At 29.3% G+C, this 18,216-nt stretch overlaps 1 protein-coding gene across 1 annotated transcript; it reads right to left on the bottom strand.

Moving 5' to 3' along the window:
- Positions 1-9,261: 9,261 nt before the first annotated feature.
- LOC142238521 (general odorant-binding protein 57c-like) lies at positions 9,262-9,897 on the bottom strand. The gene is made up of 2 exons (XM_075310198.1): positions 9,786-9,897; positions 9,262-9,705 (listed from the first exon to the last, which is right to left on the bottom strand). Exons 1-2 carry the CDS (start codon positions 9,843-9,845, stop codon positions 9,361-9,363), a joined length of 405 nt encoding a protein of 134 aa, XP_075166313.1. The 5' UTR covers positions 9,846-9,897; the 3' UTR covers positions 9,262-9,360.
- Positions 9,898-18,216: the final 8,319 nt, after the last annotated feature.

The raw sequence follows: 18,216 nt of genomic DNA, 5'->3' as shown, positions 1-18,216 counted from the left end.
GGTTTATTGAAATTTAGCTTCCACAAAAAAATTCCCCTTATCAGTAAATAAACGAAAGTATTGAAAACGAAAAAAAATCTCCATTTATCACTTATATCTTTTATCATTTCATCTAACCTTAAATGCCAATCAATATTTCAATAAATTATCCAACTAATGATAATGAACCATTTATGCTTCCCTTAGGCTCAATTGATGTTTATAAATTTACCATGGTTGATTTGTTTCCATTACTGTGGTCTATTGCAGTATAGGGCTCGACTTGATGGCAATTTGTAGAAATAGATATACGAGTTTATTTTTGCGGTTTTCACGCACAATTTTAAAATATTTGTATCAAGGTCGTTTGTGGGTTGATGATGGGCCTTGACAGGATATGAGAACAGGATTTCCAGCACCACCACCACCACTACCACTGGTCAAATCACAAAATTACAATATTGAATATGAAATGCAAAAACTAACCAAATTGTCCATGTTTTAGTTTACGAAAATCATACTTTCTACTCTATGGGAATAATCGAAATATCATGGTTGGCTATGGGCATACTTAAATTATAATTGAATTTTTTCCAGCCCAGCTTAATTGTTTTATTTAGTCCTAGTTTCCCAATAAATCAACGAATGCCAAATTTTTCAATAGAGAAATTGAGCACATGTAAGCAATTCAATGCAAATTTGGATAATCCAAAAATAAATTGATATACAAGCTTTGGCTAAGATTTACCACAATACTGTGCACTGATAGAAAAAGCTTCGGGAAATTTCTCATTAAAATTGTGGCAATGAAATAATTTGAAAAAAATTAATATATGATTTTTCGAAATATTTCATACTCTTAATGAACATTTTCTCAGTGAAAAGTTTTGGTCAATGAAAAATTTTCTTTCTATGTATGAAGGACAAAGATGTTTGGAAAGTGGATAATCAAAAAGATTTTTTAATATGAAATAAATTAAATAGAAAGAATGGCAGAAAGGAATGAAAAGCAGTAGAATTACTGAGAGGGATAATCCACTGCTGAAAAGCTTTTTGGTGTTTCCCCGAAACTGGAATTGAACCCATGACCCTTTATACTCAAGGGGACATGATAATGACCGCATCTATTTCTTTTCAATTCTATTGTTAAATAAAATAATATTAAATTAAAGAATCTGTTTAGATTTTATCAAATTGGCACGAATTATGGTCATGGTTGCCACAGTTGGTAGAATTCTAGAAAAAATAGTAGATTTTTTACTGTTTTGTAAATTGGTAGGATTTTTGATGTTTTAGGGGATTTTGCAAATTATTTCCCTCCAACTAAGAGGCACTTCACAAATCTTCTATAGAAATAAAATTTTGAGAAAACTTTCTATAGAAATAAAATTTTGAGAAAATTTTCCATAGAAATAAAATGTTGACAAAATTTCCTAAAGAAATAAAATTTTGACAAAATTTTGTATAAAAATAAAACGTATACAAAATCTTCTATAGAAATAAAATTTTGACATAATTTTCTGTAAAAATAAAATTTTGACATAATTTTCTGTAAAAACAAAATTTTGACAAAATTTTCTATAGACACAAAATTTTAAGAAAATATTCTATAGACATAAAATTTTGACAAAATTTTCAACAGAAATAAATTTTGACAAAATTTTCTATAGAAGTAAAATATTGACAAATTTTCTATTAGAAATAAAATTTTGATAAAAATTTCTATAGAAATAAAATTTTGACAAAATTTTTTATAGAAATAAAATTTTCTATAGAAATAAAATTTTGACAAACTTTTCTATAGAAATAAAATTTTGACAAAATTTTCCATAAAAAATTTTTTTGACAAAATTTTCTATAGAAATAAAATTTTGACAAAATTTTCTATAGAAATAAAATTTTGACAAAATTTTCTATAGAAATAAAATTTTGACAAAATTTGCTATAGAAATAAAATTTTGACAAAATTTCCTATTAGAAATAAAATTTTGAGAAAATTTTCTATAGAAATAAAATGTTGACAAAATTTTCCACAAAAAAAATTTTTGATAAAATTTTCTATAGAAATAAAATCTTGAGAAAATTTTCTATAGAAATAAAATTTTGATAAAAATTTCTATAGAAATAAAATTTTGACATAATTTTCTGTAAAAACAAAATTTTGACAAAATTTTGTGTATAAATAAAATTTGGACAAAATTTTGTGTATAAATAAAATTTGGACAAAATTTTTTATAGACACAAACTTTTGAAAAATTTCACAAAATTTTGTATAAAAATAAAATTTAGACAAAATCTTCTATAGAAATAAAGCTTTGACATAATTTTCTTTAAAAATAAAATGTTGGCATAATTTTCTGTAAAAACAAAATTTTTACAAAATTTTCTATATAAATAAAATTTTTACAATATTCTCTATATATAAAATTTTGACAAAATTTTCTATAGACACAAAAATTTGAGAAAATTTTCTATTGACATAAAATTTTGACATAATTTTCAACAGAAATAAATTTTGGCAAAATTTTCTATAGATATAAAATTTTGACAAATTTTCTATTAGAAATAAAATTTTGAAAATTTTTTTATAAAAATAACATTTTGATAAAATTTACTATAGAAATAAAATTATGACAAATTTTCTATTAGAAATAAAATTTTGAGAAAATTTTTTTATAGAAATAAAATTTTGATAAAATGTTTTATAGAAATAAAATTTTGACAAATTTTCTATTAGAAATAAAATTTTGAGAAAATTTCTGCATAAGCCGGCTATCAATGTAAAGCCTTTTTTCGGAGGGTTCAAGTGTGGATTATTGTTGGGTTTAATGAACTGCCTGAATTTATTCTGATAATTGGTTGATAGTTTTGCTGCAAGTAGAGGATGCTGATGAGGGATGTGGTAATTCCGAAACGTGCGTCCATCCAATCACCTTGCAGTCTATAGGGCTTTGCCCAAATAAATTTGACAAACATTCCTTTCCTCTGTTGGTTAAGCTACACTTGTAGTTTGGTCAATGAATGGTTTTAAGCTGAAATAAAAAAAAAAAACAAAATTTTCTATAGAAATAAAATTTGGAAAAAATTTTGTATAGAAATAAAATTTTGACAAAATTTTTTATGGAAATAAAATATTTACAAAATTTTTTATTGAAATAAAATTTTGACAAAATTTTTTATAGAAATAAAATTTTGACAAAAATTTCTATAGAAATAAAATTTTTACTTAATTTTCTACAAAAATAAAATTTTGACTAAATTTTCTATAGAAATAAAATTTTGACAAAATTTTCTATAGAAATAAAATTTTGACAAAATTTTCTATAGAAATAAAATTTTGACAAAATTTTCTATAGAAATAAAATTTTGACAAAATTTTCTATGGAAATAAAATTTTGACAACATTTTCTATAGAAATAAAGTTTTCAGAAATTTTTCTATAGAAATAAAGTTTTCAGAAATTTTTCTATAGACACAAAATTTTGAGAAAATTTTCTATTGCTATAAAATTTTGACAAAATTTTCAATAGAATGAAAATTTTGACAAAGTTTTCTATATTAATAAAATTTTGACAAAATTTTCTATAGAAAAAAAATGTTAGCAAATTTTCAATAGAAATAAAATTTTAGCAAATTTTCTATAGAAATACAATTTTGATAAAATTTTCTATTGAAATAACATTTTGCAAAAATTTTTTATAGAAATAAAATTTTGACAAAATTTTCTGAAGAAATAAATTTGTGGCAAAATCTTAATTTAGAGAAAATTTTTTGACAAAATTTTCAATAGAAATAAAATTTTGACAAAATTTTCTATAGAAATAAAATTTTGACAAAATTTTCTATAGAAATAAAATTTTCAGAAATTTTTCTATAGACACAAAATTTTGAGAAAATTTTCTATGGATAAAAAATTTTGACAAAATTTTCAATAGAATGAAAATTTTGACAAAGTTTTCTATATTAATAAAATTTTGACAAAATTTTGTATAGAAATAAACTTTTAGCAAATTTTCTATAGAAATAAAATTTTAGCAAATTTTCTATTTTGACAAAAATCAAATCAGATGATCTGTTTAGAAATTATACTAACCCGAAATTAGTTGCAATGCATATCAGCCACGCTGTATATAATCATTTGCCTTATGTGTATTATCTGTATTTTTTATAATATATAATAAACATCAAATCAACTACAAAAACTATTTTCAAGTACCATTTGCCAGTGCAAGATTCTAACCAAAAAAATCGCCTTTGGAAAATTTGTCTTTAATATTAATATTATTGGACTCTCTAGTTGACATAATTGTATTTGCAATTTGTGAAATTTTTATTAAAATTTAATAAATTGTTTTTTTTTTCGGAAAAAATCGATTGCAAATTAAATCCATTATCATTTTATCGAGCGTAGTATTATAGGTTTTTTCGCACTTGTTATCTTCCATTCTGTTTGAGATGAATGGCCTTTGTTAAGCAATGGTGTCTCTTGTTTGAGTTTTCCTTTTATTTCATTTTTGTTTTTTTTTTATTTGGTTTGTTTGTTTGGTATATGCAATTTTTGAATTCATATTCATTTGTTTGAGCATGCAAAAAGGTTGCGGCATATGAACACCAACTGCTGCATTGCAGGCGACAAGCTGCGTCCATAAATTTTCCAACATGTTATGCAAAATGACATTTTTATTACTATTATTTTAAAGTAATTTACAAACCAGTAAATTCCATTTGGCATTTTATGCCTTCCATTCACTCTTTTATGGTGTCACAAATACTACAAAAACAACTACAACACAACGACGACGACGACAAAAAAAAATTAAGCATTTCGCCGTTAACATTCATTGTTTAGCAATAAATTGTTAGTGTGAGGGAGGGAGAGAGAGAGTGTATGGCTGAATCTATTTATGTGTCAGAGTGACTAAAACACCCAATTAAGCTGCTTTTGTAGAACTGTTAGTAATTGGAAATGTTAATACGCTCAAAACATAACAGAGGTGAGTATTAAATTGAGCTGATGTTACATTGTTATTGGTTGATTTGTAGTCTCTCATGCATAGAGAGCAGTGAGAGGGGTTAAGCCAAAGCTTAAAGACCCTTTGCCATTATAGATTTCAATTGATGGGATGTGGTCACAAAAAATAGAACAAATAATATTCCAATTTTAAATAATGATCTCTATAGGATAGATGACACCAAATGTAATAAATTTAAACGGTTATATATTCTGGTATTTTTTATTCAAACAAATCTATAATATAAATTTCTGAATGCTTTGATTTTTGGTCCTCAAGACCATGATTATAATCACCTGGAATTTTTCCCATACCCGCGATTTCTTCAGATATATTTCCCCCCAAAGGATGGGGGTAAATAAGTTTGCCATTTTATATAAAGTATATACAGAGTGGCCGGTATGTATTACAACCAAATTCAGGTTACTATCATTTCTAAACTGCTCGTCTGATAGCTGATAAATTTCAGTGACAGTTCATTTTATTCTTTACAAGCTTACAAAAGCATTTTGATATAATGGATTCAGAAATAAAATTCTTCGCAATGGAATTCAAGTATGATAGTGTGATTGCTTTATATTTGGCTGGAATACCACAGGTGGATATGGCTAGAGCTCTCCACCATTTAAATATAAATAAATCTTTAAACCATTGTTAGTTTAAGTGATACGGTGATAATGGAAAATTTTTTACTATTTTGTAAATTGGTAGAATTCTTAATGTTTTAGTAGATTTTGCAAATTATTTCTCTCCAGCTAAAAGGTGCTTCACAAGTTTCTATAGAAATAAAATGTTGCCAAAATTTTCTCTAGAAATAAAATTTTGACACAATTTTCTAAAGATATAAGATTTTGACAAAATTTTCTATAGAAATAAAATTTTAGTAAAATTTTCTATAGAAATAAAATTTTAGGAACATTTTCTATAGAAATAAAATTTTAGGAAAATTTTCTATAGAAATAAAATTTTGACAAAATTTTCTATAGAAATAAAATTTTAGGAAAATTTTCTATAGAAATAAAATTTTGACAAAATTTTCTATAGAAGTAAAATTTCGACAAAATTTTCTATTGAAATAAAATTTTTACAAAAATTTTTTTGAAATGAAATCTTGAGAAAATTTTCTATAGAAATAAAATTTTGAAAACATTTTCTATAGAGTTAAAATTTTGAGAAGTTTTTCTATAGAAATATAATTATATAATTATATAATCTGTAGAGTTAAAATTTTGAGAAAATTTTCTATAGAAATATAATTATGAGAAAAAATTCTATAGAAATAACATTTTGACAAAATTTTCTATAGGAATACAATTTTTTGAACATTTTTTATAGCAATAAAATTTTAGGAAAATTTTTTATAGAAATAAAATTTTAGGAAAATTTTCTATAGAAATAAAATTTTGACAAAATTTTCTATTGAAGTAAAATTTCGACAAAATTTTCTATTGAAATAAATTTTCGACCAAAATTTTTTTGAAATGAAATCTTGAGAAAATTTTCTATAGAAATAAAATTTTGAAAAAATTTTCTATAGAAATAATATTTTAGCTCCTCTAAGTGGTTTCAGTGCAATGTGGAACGCCGTTCGGACTCGGCTATAAAAAGGAGGTCCCTTGTTATTGAGCATAACATGAAATGGGGCAGCACTCAGTGATAAGAGAGAAGTTCACCAATGTGGTATCACAATGGACTGAATAGTCTAAGTGAGCCTGATACATCGGGCTGCCACCTAACTTAACCTAATCTAATATTTTACCAAATTTTCTCTAGAAATAAAATTTTGACAGAATTTTCTATAGAAATAAGATTTTGACAAAATTTTCTATTGAAATAAAATTTTAGGAAAATTTTCTATAGAAATAAAAGTTTAGGAAACTTTTCTATAGAAATAAAATTTTGACAAAATTTTCTATAGAAGTAAAATTTTGACAATATTTTATATAGCAGTAAAATTTCGACAAAATTTTCTATAGAAGTAAAATTTCGACAAAATGTTTTATTGAAAAAAAATTTCGACAACATTTTCTATAGAAGTAAAATTTCACCAAAATTTGTTATATATATTATATATAATAATATTTCGACAAATTTTTTTTTCAAATAAAATCTTGAGAAAATTTTGTATAGAAATAAAATTTTGAAAAAATTTTGTATAGAATTAAAATTTTTAGAAAATTTTCTATAGAAATAAAATTTTAGGAAAATTTTCTATAGAAATAAAATGTTTGGAAAATTTTCTATAGAAATAAAATTTTGACAAAATTTTCTATAGAAGTAAAATTTCGAAAAAATTTCCGATTGAAATAAAATTTCGACAAAAATTTCTTTGAAATGAAGTCTTGAGAAAATTTTCTATAGAAATAAAATTTTGAAAAAATTTTCTATAGAAATAATATTTTACCAAAATTTTCTCTAGAAATAAAATTTTGACAGAATTTTCTATAGAAATAAGATTTTGACAAAATTTTCTATAGAAATAAAATTTTAGGAAACTTTTCTATAGAAATAAAATTTTGACAAAATTTTCTAAAGAAGTAAAATTTTGACAACGTTTTCTATAGAAGTAAAATTTCGACAACATTTCTATAGAAGTAAAATTTCTACAAAATTTTTTATTGAAATAAAATTTCGACAAAATTTTCTATGGAAGTAAAATTTCAACAAAATTTGTTATTGAAATAAAATTTCGACAAAAATTTTTTTGATATGAAATCTTGGGAAATTTTTCTGTAGAAATAAAATTTTGAAAAAATTTTCTATAGAAATAAATTTTTGAGAAAAATTTCTATAGAAATAAAATTTTGAAAAAAATTTCTATAGAAATAAATTTTTCTATAAAAGTAAAATTTTGACAAAATTTTCTATAGAAAAAAAAAATATGACAAAATTTTCTATAGTAATAAAATTTTGACAAAATTTTCAATAGAAAGAGCCAATTAATTGGTTTGCTTGGAAGTTACTTTCTTACGAATTTAACGAATTCGATTTTCTTCGACAAGTAGCCACTCCTTATTCCGCAATTTGTGAAAAAAAAACTAATTGATCGCGTTTACTTGCCAAACTGGTCAGCGGAAATGTACACCTTCGATTGGCCACTAGGACTATAAAATTTTGACAAAATTTTCTATAGTAATAAAATTTTGACAAAATTTTCTATAGTAATAAAATTTTGACAAAATTTTCTATAGTAATAAAATTTTGACAACATTTTCTATCGAAAAAAAATGTTGGTAGATTATTTTTGGGGATCGGATATATAAATATAGACCGATATGGACCAATTTTGGCATGGTTGTTAGCGGCCATATACTAGCGCAATGTACCAAATTTCACCACGTACCAAATTTCAACCGGATCGGATGAATTTTGTTCCTCCGGTTCGGATGAAATTTGCTTCTCTTTGAGGCTCCGCAAGCCAAATCTGGGGATCGGTTTATATGGGGGTTATATATAATTATGGACCGATGTGGACAAATTTTTGCATAGTTATTAGAGACCATATACCAACACCATGTACCAAATTTCAGCCGCATCGGATGAAATTTGCTTCTCTTTGAGGCTCCGCAAGCCAAATCTGGGGATCGGTTTATATGGGGGCTATATATAATTATGGACCGATGTGGACCAATTTTTGCATGGTTGTTAGAGACTATATACAAACACCATGTACCAAATTTCAACTGAATCAGATTAATTTTGCTCCTCCAAGAGGCTCCGCAAGCCAAATCTGAGCGTCGGTTTATATGGGTGCTATACGTAAAAGTAGTCTGATATGGCCCATTTACAATACCATCCGACCTACATCAATAGCAACTACTTGTGCCAAGTTTCAAGTCGATAGCTTGTTTCCTTCGGAAGTTAGCGTGATTTCAACAGACGGACGGACATGCTTAGATCGACTCAAATTTTCACCACGACCCAGAATATATATACTTTATGGTGTCTTAGAGCAATATTTCGATGTGTTATATCATCCTATGGCGGAGGGTATAAAATTGAGCAAAATATAAAGTAAATTTCCGTTCACAAAAAAAAACAGCATTTTCGGGATTTCTTTCATTAGATCTTTACTGACGTTCAAAATTAGATCCACTTGGACAATCCCAAGTGAAAAACATATGTTTACCCCGGTCATACCTCATCATGGACTCGATATTCATAGAAAGAAGCTTATACTATCAGTCTTCTCATCAGCCTGTTACAATTTTTTCCAGAAATTATTCTCAAATATTTTCCTACTGTTATACTTATTAAATTAAACACAAAATTATTCATTCTAAATATCTAAAATATATTTTTTTTATATTTTTTGGGTGCCACATAAAACCATAGTCATACCTTGCCTTCTGACTGACTTACTATACAATTACTTTTCCTTCATTAAGTCCCAAGCACATGTAGCAATCATAAAACTGTATTCACAAGGATCCTGAATGGCATCATGTTCTGCCTTACATTTGGCAGCTATATCCTTATGCTCTTGTGTTATACGATCATTCCCTTCTAATTTAGCCATATCGAGTTTACCAAAATCATCAAAATAGCCCATTTCACCCATTAAACATTGGAAGAAACATTTGAATTTATCATCAAGTTGTGAAGGATCAAAATCGTCGTCCTGAAATTGAGCCATCTCTTTCTCGGAGATGTCATTGCGTTCCATACACAAAGCATTTATACGCATTAAGTCCTCTTCCTCTTTGGCTGATATCTTTAAGAAAATATACTTGTTTCTATAGTATAGATAAGAAAAAAACAAAAAATAAGAAAAAATCGTATCTGAATATTTACCACTCCCACAAAGAAAGCCAAAGCTATTGTAATTCCGATAGAGCTTAAAACAAATTTCATTTTGATGATTTTTTCACCGCTACGATTTGTGAATGTTTAATGTTAATTGAAAATCTGTTGGGATTTTTATACAATTTTGAAACAAAAAATCAAGTGTTAACATTGCATGTAAAAATTATCAGTTATCATGCTATTCTTTTAGACTCTCCTCTATTGAATGCAGATTTCATGTTTTTGTATTTTATTCGATTAACAATGTTTCATGTTTAATTACCTTTCGGTCAGATTGTTTTGGCCCTGGGTGAAAGATAGAAACTGACTGACAAAAACGTACGAATTTCATTAACTATGTAATTATTATGACATACCGAAACAATTGCATTCATTTAGGTTCTTTTGTGAAATTCAAATGCATTTCATCCAACCAACCGCATGCAAAAAAAGTGAACGAAAACAACAAACCGTTAACTCCATGCAATCTCTACAATTCCGTCTATAACTATGATGATGTTTTCCTAGGTTATGTCACTACTCTTCAGAGAATAGGATATTACGATTGTATGTATATGTATGTAACATCAAATCGTTCACAAAATGTCATCTTGTGAGTCTTATAGCACATCATTACATTATACCCACTGATTATGGGCATATATGGTGTAGAAAAAGAGAGAGAGAGAGAGCGAAGAGCAGTTATGGAGATAAATAGCTTGTACTGACTCTTGGTGTGCTTGTAGAGTAGACCATGAGATTCAATTACGGTGGCAAAAGGGGTTTCAGCAAGAAGAAAAGGAATTCAAAATGCAATACTTTGCCCAACATAACATTTCGGAGAATGAGGTATTATGGCCAAGAATGAAGAGACAATAAAAGAGTCTGAGAGTTAGTCTTAATTCAAACTGAATTCAAGTGATGTATGCTCACCTTTGTAATGTCCATATGTCTGTCTTTTCATAAATTTTTGTGTTCGCATTTTAAGTCTGATCGTGCCCAAATTGGGCAAAGAGTTTTACTATTTTCTATAGAAATAAAATTTTGACAAAATTGTCTATAGAAATAAAATGTTAACATAATTTTCTATGGAAATAAAATTTTGACAAAATTTTCTATAGAAAAAAAATTCTAGCAAAATTTTCTATAGAAATAAAATTTTTGCAAAATTTTCTATAGAAATAAAGTTTTGTCAAAATTCTCTATAGAAATACAATTTTGTCAAAATTTTCTATAGAAATAAACTTTGTCAAAATTTGCTATAGAAATATAAGTTTGCCAAAATTTTCTATAGAAATATAAGTTTGCCAAAATTTTCTATACAACTAAATTTTTTTCAACGTTTTCTCAAAAAATAAAATTTTGTCAAAATTTTCTATAGAAATAAAATTTTGTCCAAATTCTCTATAGAAATAAAATTTTGACAAAATAGTCTATCGAAATGAATTTTTTACAAAATCTTCTCTAGAATTGTTTATTATACCCTCCACCATAGGATGGGGGTATATTAACTTTGTCATTCCGTTTGTAACACATCGAAATATTGCTCTAAGACTCCATAAAGTATATATATTCTGGGTCATGGTGAAATTCTGAGTCGATCTGAGCATGTCCGTCCGTCCGTCTGTTGAAATCACGGTAACTTCCGAACGAAATAAGCTATCGACATGAAATTTGGCACAAGCAGTTGTTATTGATGTAGGTCAGATGGTATTGCAAATGGGCCATATCGGTCCACTTTTACGTATAGCCCCCATATAAACGGACCCCCAAATTTGGCTTGCGAATCCTCTAAGAGAAGCAAATTTCATCTGATCGTGCTGAAATTTGGTACATGGTGTTAGTATAAGGTCTCTAACAACCATGCAAAAATTGCTCCACATCGATCCATAATTATATATAGCCCCCATATAAATCGATCCCCCGATTTGGCTTGCAAGGCCTCTAAGAGAAGCAAATTTCATCCGATCCGGCTGAAATTTGGTATATTTTGTTAGTATATGGTCTCTAACAACCACGCAAAAATTGGTCCACATCGGTCCATAATTATATATAGCACCCATATAAACCGATCCCCAGATTTGACCTCCAGAGCCCCTTGGAAGAGCAAAATTCTTCCCATTCGTTTGAAATTTGGTACGTGATGTTAGTATATGGTATCCAACAACAATGCAGGAATTGGTTCCTATCAGCCCATAATTATATATAGCTCCCATATAAACCGATCCCCAGATTTGACCTCCGGTGCCTTTAGGAGAAGCAAAATTCATCCGATCTGCTTGAAATTTGGTACGTGGTGATCGTATATGATATTTAACAACCATGCTAAAAGTGGTCCATATCAGTCCACAATCATATATAGTCCCCATATAAGCCGATCCCGAGATTTGATTTTGGTGCCTCTTGGAGGAGCAAATTTCATCCGAGTCAGTTGATATTTGGTACATTGTGCTAGTATATGGTCGTTAACAACCATGCCATATCGGTCTATAGTTATATATATATATATATATATCCCTCAGATAAAGCGATTTCCAATCACACAAAAATTGGTCCATATCAAGTTCATAATTGTATATAGCCCCCATATAAGCGACCCCCATATTTCAATTCTGGCTCTCTACGTACCGTGCAAAAGTCCATATCGATTCGTAATTATTTGTAGACTTACCGATACACACCTTTTTTGTCTAATATATACCACGTATGGACTAACTCACAATTTAAAAAACGATGTTAAGAAGGTTTAAAATACCACAACCCAAGTATTTTGATTGTGGATGACAGTCTTTCGTAGAGGTTTCTATGCAATCCATGGTGGAGGGTACATAAGATTCGGCCTGGCTGAACTTACGGCCGTATATACATGTTTTGTTATTTGGTACTTTTTTGGTAGAATTTTCTCTAAATTTTGGTAGTTTTTTTTGGTTCGAGTGGCAACCGTGCATCCGGAGGCTATTGGAATAGAAATTTACAACCGATCAGGTTGAAAGTTGGTATGTAGGTATATGCTCTCTAACAATTATGCAAAAATTGGTTCCTATCGGTCCATAATAATATATAAATCCCATATAAACCGACCCCCCTTTTGAAGTCAACAAATCTCTTCTGATCTGGTTGAATTTTGGTATACGAAATACTATTCGAAAAGTGGATCATATCATATTATCATATCTATATAAAAATCAAGAACTAAAGAGATATCGATATTTATTCTGCTCTTTTTTTATTCAACATAGACTAACATACAATTTAGAAGACAATGCTAAGAAGGTTTAATACTTCTTGCAATCCATGATGGATGGTAAAAAAATATTCGACTTGGTGGATTTTACGACCTTATTTAGTTGTTTTTAATAACCTTGTACAAAGCAAAATTAAAATCAAATTTTTAAATCACTAAAAATTTATTTATTTATTTATTAGCCCGGATTTTACGACCTTATTTAGTTGTTTTTAATAATCTTGTACAAAGCAAAATTAAAATCAAGTTTTTAAATCACTAAAAATTTGTTCGAATTTGCTACCCTAGACACGAATTATGGCATTCAAACTGTCGATAAAGCCGTTACACGTTGCATGAAAGTGATTCGATGGTATTTTGATCTATTCCCGGTGAAAGAGCCGTTTTTAGATGATCGACACTTTGGTATTTTTTAGTGCCAACCTTACGTTCCAAACTGCCCCAGGAGACAGAGAACAACGGATTGAGGTCCAAAGATTTTGGGGACCATTGTGCTTTAGCATAGAAATGAGGAAACTCCTTTTTTAAGGCACGTGTGCTGAGTGTTATGGTGCTGAGTTTGTCTTACTAGGTGGATTTCGTCTCTTAATTTCACCCCCAATAACTGATTTGTTATATATATATGGGAAGCCGATGTGTTACAAAGTCTACGACAAACTTGTGACACCCTCTGCCTTATAGTAAAACAAGTATATACGGCCGTAAGTTCGGCCAGGCCGAATCTTATGTACCCTCCACCATGGATTGCGTAGGAACTTCTACTAAAGGCTGTCATCCACAATCGAATTACTTGGGTTGCGATAACACTTGCCGATGGCAAGGTATCGTAAAACTTTTTAACACTGTCTTCTAAATTGTAAGTTAAACAAACAAAACAAAAAAAGGCCGATTAAATACGTATATAATCTAGTTTGACAAAATTTTCTATAGAAATAAAATTTTGACAAAATTTTCTATAGAAATGAAACCTTGACAAAATTTTCTATAGAAATAAAATTATGACAAAATTTTCTATAGAAATAAAAACTTGACAAAATTTTGTATAGAAATAAAATGTTGACAAAATTTTCTATGGAAGTAAAATGTTGACAAAATTTTCTATAGCAATACAATTTTGACAAAAATTTCTATAGAAATAAAATGTTGACAAAATATTGTATAGAAATAAAATTTTTAAAAAAATTTTGTATAGAAATAAAATGTTGACAAAATTTTCTACAGAAATAAATTTTTTACAAAATTTTCTATGGAAATAAAATTTTGACAAACATTTCTATAGAAATAAACTTTTGACAAAACTTTCTATAGAAATGAAATTTTAACAAAACTTTCTATAGTAATAAAATTTGACAAAATTTTCTATGTAAATAAAGTTTTGGTAGATTATTTTTGGCGATATGGACCAATTTTTGTGTAATAAGTCATCGGCTATATATAACTAAAGACCGATATGGACCAATTTTTACATGGCTGTTAGAGGACATATATTGACAAAATGTACCAAATTTCAACCGTATCGGATGACTTTTGCTCCTCCAAGAGGTTCCGGACGTCAAATCTGGGGACGGTTTATATGGGAACTATATATAATTATGGACCGATATGGACCTATTTTTGCATGGTTGTTAGAGACCATATACTAACACCATATACCAAATTTCTACTGGATCGGATGAATTTTGCTCTTCCAAGAGGCTCCGGAGTTCAAATCTGGGGATCGGTTTATATGGGGGCTATATATAATTATGGACCGATATGGACCAATTTTTGCATGGTTATGAGAGGCCGTAAACTAACATCAGGTACCAAATTTCAACCGGATCGGATGAATTTTGCCCCTCCAAGAGGCTCCGGAGGTCAAATCTGGGGATCGGTTTATGTGGGGGCTATATATAATTATGAACCGATATGGACCAATTTTTGCACGGTTGTTAAAAACCGTATACTAAGACCACGTACTAAATTTCAACCGGATCGGATGAATTTTGCTCCTCCAAGAGGCTCCGGTGGTCAAATCTGGGGATCGGTTTATATGGGAGCTATAAATAATTATGAACCGATATGGACCAATTTTTGCATGGTTGTTAGAGGTCGTATACTAACATAAGGTACCAAATTTCAACCGGATCGGATGAATTTTGCCCCTCCAAAAGTCTCCGGAGGTCAAATCTGGGGATCGGTTTATATGGGGGCTATATATAATTATGGACCGATATGGACCAATTTTTGCGTGGTTGGTAGAGACCATATACTAACACCAGGTATCAAATATCAATCGGATCGGATGAATTTTGCCCCTCCAAGAGGCTCCGGAGGTCAAATCTGGGGATCGGTTTATATGGGGGCTATATATAATTATGGACCGATATGGACCAATTTTTGCATGGTTGTTACAGACCGTATACTAAGACCACGTACCAAATTTCAACCGGATCGGATGAATTTTGCTGCTCCGGGAGGCTCCCCAAGCCAAATTTGGGGATCGGTTTATATGGGGGCTATACGTAAACGTGGTCCGATATGGCCCATTTTCAATACCATCCGACCTACATCAATAACAACTACTTGTGCCAAGTTTCAAGTCGATAGCTTGTTTCGTTCGGAAGTTAGCGTGATTTCCACAGACGGACGGACAGCCGGACAGACGGACAGACGGACGAACAGACGGACAGACGGACGGACATGCTTAGATCGACTCAGAATTTCACCACGACCCAGAATATATATACTTTATGGGGTCTTAGAGCAATATTTCGATGTGTTACAAACGGAATGACAAAGTTAATATACCCCCATCCTATGGTGGAGGGTATAAAAAATGGAAAGAATCGATTTTATTTTTTTTAAGGGAAACCTACAGATTCTTCCATAAATATAGAGATATACACGACTTTTTTCGTTATATATATATATAATTTTTTATAAACTCTTTTTAATTGAATTTACCTTTACAATTTGTTCAATAGGATTGTTTTTAATTTTATTATGATTGTTCAGATTTTTTCCAAAGGTTTTGTCTGATAACAGACCAATGGCATTTTGTCATACTTCATGTCATTCATTCAATGTTGTAAATTACATTATTTTGCCATGAAAGTGATGAAAAATAGATTTTGTTTTGTATAGACATTTTAAGTGCCATGTGTTACGATCTCATATTTATTCAAGCAGGAAACAAAAGGTAGTGCATTTTTGCATTTTTGATGTAGAACATGAAAAGTGAAAATGGGGAAAATTGTGGCACAGGTAACAAAATAAATTTCGCTGGATGGTCAACTGAAGATAATTTAATAAATTTTTAGAGATTTTTGAAAGATACGAAATTTTTCAATACACTCTCTAATAAACTTTAAAATTTTAACAAAGAAAAGTGAAAGTAAATTTCACTGCTTCGTCCTCTTCGATTGTAGGAAATTTCCCTACGTGAAGGCTATTTCAATATAGGATTTTATGGACTAGGTATGAATATGTGATTTTTTATTGTTAGAACAAATATTAGGTATCCTACATTCGTCTCCATCCCATATTGCCACTTTTGTTAAATGATTTTCTTTATTTATTGTAAAAATATTTTTCAACATTTCAAAAGAATTTTTCCTTATTAGCCATCAGCATAAAAGTTACTATGAATTTTCATATTCATATGAAGTTTGTTATTTCTTGTTTTCTTGCAAGTCACTACGAAGAAGATTTTCCACAAAAACATTGAACCTGAATCAGGATAATATAACACACCCAAACACATACATGTACGATAGGTAAGAATGCTGCTCCCTTTTCTCTATCTCTCCCTCTCTCTAAAATAGTTTCATACACTCACCAAACTTAAGAGAGGAAGCAAAAAAAAAGAATCCTTAAGAACAAATAAGAATAACTCGCAACTTTATTAATCTTCGACATGTGAGTTTACATTCACATCATAACTAAAAGTCCTTGGGTTTTCCTTTTTGGCTACATGTGTTTTCAAGTGTGAGTCAGATTGTGGTCCTTGGAGATCAAAGGAAACGCACATGCATGAGTGTATGTTAAATAAGAGGGAAAACATATAGCTGAGGTAATTCTCTGAAGTGTCCTCTGGGTAAATTGGTACGGGCGAAGAAAAACAAAAATCAATTCATTGCAATGGGATTTAAGAATTTATTGATAAACTGCTAGACAAGAGTAATCACCACAGACCAGAAGTTAAGAGTTCAAAGGAATCTATGAATGATTCTCTAATTGAGGATACTATAGATAATACAGGAAATTCGATAAACAGATGAGGAATAAATCCAGATTTTGGGAAAAAAGGAGATATCTTAAACACGTATAAACGACTTTAGCTTCGGTCAGTTCGAATCCATGGATTGCATAGAAATTTCTATTAAAAGCCATCACTCACAAACGCATTTCGTGGATTGTGGCAACACTAGGCAGTGACAACATTCGGTTGGGATAACATTTTCTCTTCCATGAGGCTCCGCAAGCCTAATCTGGGGATCGGTTTATAAGAGTGCTATTTTTTATTATGGAACGATATGGACATATTTTGACATGGATATTGGAAGCACGGTTGCCACAGTTGATAGAATTCTACAGGGTGACCCAAAAAGGACTGAAGGACTAAAAATAATTGTAATTTTTTTTTTTGGTTTTTTTTATGTTTTTAAATATTTAATTCATGGAAATTTTTTGCATTTAAGTGTGAAATATAACATCTCTCAAATGGTGTCAATTTTCTTGCAAACCAAAATTTCTACTAAAAGCTATCACTCACCATCGCATTTCGTGGTTTGTGGCAACACTAGGCAATGACAACATTCGCTTGGGATAAAATTGAGAGCCCGCAAGCCTTATCTGGGGATCGCTTTATAAGAGTGCTATATTTTATTATGGAACGATATGGACCTATTTTGGCATGGTTATTGGAAGAACGGTTGCCACAGTTGATAGAATTCTACAGGGTGGCCCAAAAAGGACTGAAGGACTAAAAATAACTGTAATTTTTTTTTTTTTGATTTTTTTTTATGTTTTTAAATATTTAATTCATGGAAATTTTTTGCATTTAAGTGTGAAATACAACATCTCTCAAATGGTGTCAATTTTCTTGCAAACCAAAATTGGCTCTTTTAACCGCATTTTCCATTACTGCCCGTAGAGTTTCTGGTTCCAAGTTGCTTATTTCGGCTTGAATGTTGTGCTTAAGCTCTTGAATTG

The sequence above is a fragment of the Haematobia irritans genome, chromosome 5, assembly GCF_050003625.1.
Source record: "Haematobia irritans isolate KBUSLIRL chromosome 5, ASM5000362v1, whole genome shotgun sequence".
Taxonomy (NCBI): domain Eukaryota; kingdom Metazoa; phylum Arthropoda; class Insecta; order Diptera; family Muscidae; genus Haematobia; species Haematobia irritans.
This window is presented reverse-complemented; position numbering and strand designations above follow the sequence as displayed.

Coding starts and splice junctions, on each gene's coding strand:
- LOC142238521 (XM_075310198.1), bottom strand. CDS start 9,845: ATGAAATTTGTTTTAAGCTCTATCGGAATTACAATAGCTTTGGCTTTC. Junction 9,706..9,785: donor TGGCTTTCTTTGTGGGAGTG/GTAAATATTCAG, acceptor ATTTTCTTAAAG/ATATCAGCCAAAGAGGAAGA.